Source organism: Octopus bimaculoides, chromosome 7, assembly GCF_001194135.2.
Source record: "Octopus bimaculoides isolate UCB-OBI-ISO-001 chromosome 7, ASM119413v2, whole genome shotgun sequence".
NCBI classification, from domain to species: domain Eukaryota; kingdom Metazoa; phylum Mollusca; class Cephalopoda; order Octopoda; family Octopodidae; genus Octopus; species Octopus bimaculoides.
In genome coordinates this window covers 6,951,677-6,955,162 of record NC_068987.1, presented here as the reverse complement: position 1 = coordinate 6,955,162, position 3,486 = coordinate 6,951,677, and the positions used below count along the sequence as shown (strand labels likewise).

The 3,486-nt window shown below is 31.6% G+C and overlaps 1 protein-coding gene across 6 annotated transcripts in view; it reads right to left on the bottom strand.

The window, feature by feature from the left end:
- LOC106869300 (uncharacterized) overlaps positions 1-3,486 on the bottom strand; it is a 280,230-nt gene that overhangs the window by 64,891 nt on the left and 211,853 nt on the right. For all 6 annotated transcript variants that reach the window (XM_014914977.2, XM_014914976.2, XM_052969190.1 and 3 more), the window contains 3 exons: positions 2,458-2,511; positions 455-593; positions 79-194 (listed from right to left, as the gene is read on the bottom strand). In XM_014914977.2, the coding sequence (XP_014770463.1) occupies positions 79-194; positions 455-593; positions 2,458-2,511 (309 nt within the window). The remainder of the gene's footprint in view (positions 1-78; positions 195-454; positions 594-2,457; positions 2,512-3,486) is intronic.

Here is a 3,486-nt window from a genome sequence, read left to right as displayed (position 1 = left end):
TATATATATATATATGCCGAAATACAGGATTGGGAGTGAACTGCGCCATTTAAAGGAAGTTAACATTTATCAACTTACTTGGAATAAATCTAATTTTAATTCTTTTTGTTTTAATACGGCTAAAATTTTCTTTTTACGACTGTACACTAGTTTGAGGCGAAAGTGTTCGTGATCTTTGACAGCTACTACAAGACCTGAAAAATTAAAAGAAAATGTATTCATTGTATTATTTTTTTTTCATTTTGTGAAGCGATGCATGGAAATAATCATAAATAAGTTCTGTTCTTTAAGATCATGCACTCGTACTGTTTTTTTCTTATGTATAGCAATCTTATATTTCTGGTATTTGTAAAAGATTTAGGAAATAATTTTGAAGTATGTATTTCATATCATTTAATATTCTGTTTGCCTCTATAAACCACAGATTAATAAATGAAATAAAAAATAAACTTACTGTTCACTACACGAATAACTCTCCAGGGTAACAGGAAGGCTAGAATGAAGACAAACTCCTCTATCTTATATCTTGGAAGGCCATTTACGAATATAAGATCTACAATGAAGGAAACTATCAGGATAGCGGCATCAAATACCTGCAGAAAATATAAAGAAATATATAATGACATTTTAGATATGAAGAAAAACCAGTTGTTTGTTTTAAGAATGATAATATACACACAAATTAATATTACATTATTTCTTTCTCTCTCCCTCAAATGTCTCTCTCTCATCTCTCTCTCTCTCTCTCGCTTATCTCCCCCTCTTTCTCTCTCTCTCTATTTATATATATATATATATATGTGAGTGTTAGTGAATGAGAGTGTGTGTGTGTGTGTGTGTGTATATTTTCATGTTCATCCAGAGTTCCTTAATATTCAACTCTTGTTTAATTCTTTTATGTTCCTTTACAAAATATAACAGTGCATAGATAAACATATAGAAATGTTTACGGCAACGCATTGGTATTCTCTCTGTAACTGCTAACATCCTTTTGATAAGCGTGGTTTACAAAGAAATTGAGTTGCTGATCACATCTTTGTTGCATTATATTTCTCTCAAAATTTTTCTCCTCTTCTTTCTCTTGTTTTATTTTCGCTCTTTTTTTCCCATCCTTAAAACATTGTCCCGCTATATTTTTATTTCATCTTTCCCTCGTTTGTTTTATTCTAATCTATGTATATTTCATAACTTTTATTAAATACAAGTTCTTCAATTTCTTTTTCACCTTTTCTTTCCCTTCCTAATTCACTCCTTTCTCACACTGTCATAAGATTGTACTTTCCAGGTAACATTTTACCTTTTATGACATTATGTCGATCATCCTTAATTTATATTTTATTTTCTCATATATTTTTAAGCTTCTTGAAATTTGTATATATTTTCCAAAGATCTTCATCATTTATGACATCTTAAGTAACTTGTTAAATATCTGATCTTAAATTTTCCTTTTTCTTTTCATACGTTAAGCTTCCGTTCTTACTATTTCTATCACTATTTTACTTCGAAGATTCGATTAAATTTCTTTAATGGAATCAATAACATTTTTCACCTGTCTGAGATATTTCCTCGACATTCACCTCTCTAACCCAAAGCATTCATCGTAAACCCTTTTCATTGGAGCGGTTTTTTTTAACGTATTTCCACTGTTCTGTAAGGGACCATTTATCTATAAATACATTTCAGGAATGGATAAATAGTCAATAAATACTGTTGGGCAGTAGTTTTATTGGTAAGTCGGTAAATATTCTTCACATGCTTACCTCATTTCAATAAGATATCTTAGTACAAGAATTTTTTTCTAAAGCCCTTACAATACAGCTTTCAGTAGATCTTGATCCAGTAACTTCATTTTAACCTTATTGTCCATTTGACTTTTGACTCCATATTAAATTCTTGTGATACGTTATAACGGCTTAACTTTATATTCTTGCGCCGCTACTTCAACCAGATACTACAGACACGTGATAAGAATGTCGTAGTAAAAAACTGAAAGACAGGGTTTCACACACAGCCAACCAGTACGAAACCTATAGACAGACAGTCCGAAAATGAGATGGCTGGCTAATATTTATAGCCTCAGATCATCACTCTAGGGAATCTATCCTCAATATGTAATAACAGTTGCTTCAGATAGAACCCTATGGAAAAGGTGCATGAGGATTCTATCTCCATCACCCTCCCATAAGTATTCTTGCTCAAATGAATATATTTCTTAAAGTTTGTTGTATCATTATTTGTGAATAAACTTATTCTATTAGCATGTTTACAATTGTCCCATTACCTTTAGCCAGTATTTCTGCTTGGTTTACCTAGAGATAATGTTATTTGTTGTATCACATTTACAAATTCCTTGTCATCTCTAAGAAATATCCAATTCATTCTTTCAGACATATAAGACTTATACATGCGCATACGATTTAAAAGAAAAGTAAGGAATTCATCTGATGGCTAACTTACCTCCAATTTTCCTTTAAAAAATCTTGTGCCGAAACATATCATTTTTAATAACGTCTGTAAATATATGTAAAGCCAAATATAGAATGCTTAAAAACAGTAAAGCACAGACAAAAAAATGGGAAAGTAGATAAATCATTGTTAATATCTATATTTCTGTTGCACAAACACTATTCGTAGCACACCTCTTTATGCCAGACAAATGTTCGGTATGTTTTTTACATATATGCAAGCAATTTCAGGTTGAATTTTTAATAAAAATGCTATGGAAAATAAGAAATACCATAAAAAGTATGTCAGCTGAAATACTGATACTAACAATGTGTGCATAGCAATGGCATGATTGAAACAAAGATGTAAGAGGGAGAACGGAAAGCACGCTGTGATATCTTATTACAACTTAATATATATGTCACGCATCAGTTAACAGGGTACGTACATGTTATAGAAAAATAAACGAAGATTCACACTAATTTTAATTATTGAACACAAATCCTGGCAGGCGATTACACATATAAAGATTATCAATCATCAGGATATATATAATTTTCTAACATAATGGATTGCAAGTTACGTAGCTTACTGGTTAACATTAGGTTGTGGGTTCGATCTCAGGACTGGGCATTACAATGTCCTATTTGAGCAAACAAAGATCAGTTGGCTTTGATCTAGTCTATTCAAATGAAACCTAAGACTAACAGTCTGCAGGTACAGCTTCTCTTCAGCTGTCACATACTCGATGTTCCTCTAGGTTTAGGCTGAGTTGGTGACTATGCCTACTTTTAACGACATAAAAAAAATGGCAAATGTGTTGTAAAATCTGACAGGTCAGACTTGCTTGTGTGAGACATCTGATCTAATAAAATTGAAGCACTATAAAACATACAACCATGAGAATAGTAGTGCAAAAGGCACACACAACCATGTCTGTATTATTAGACAATTTCAAAAAAATGTTAAAACAAATTCACAACTCTGCTAGAATTCGGTACAAATTCTTCATGGTTCAAAACGTTGCTTACGTTTACTCAA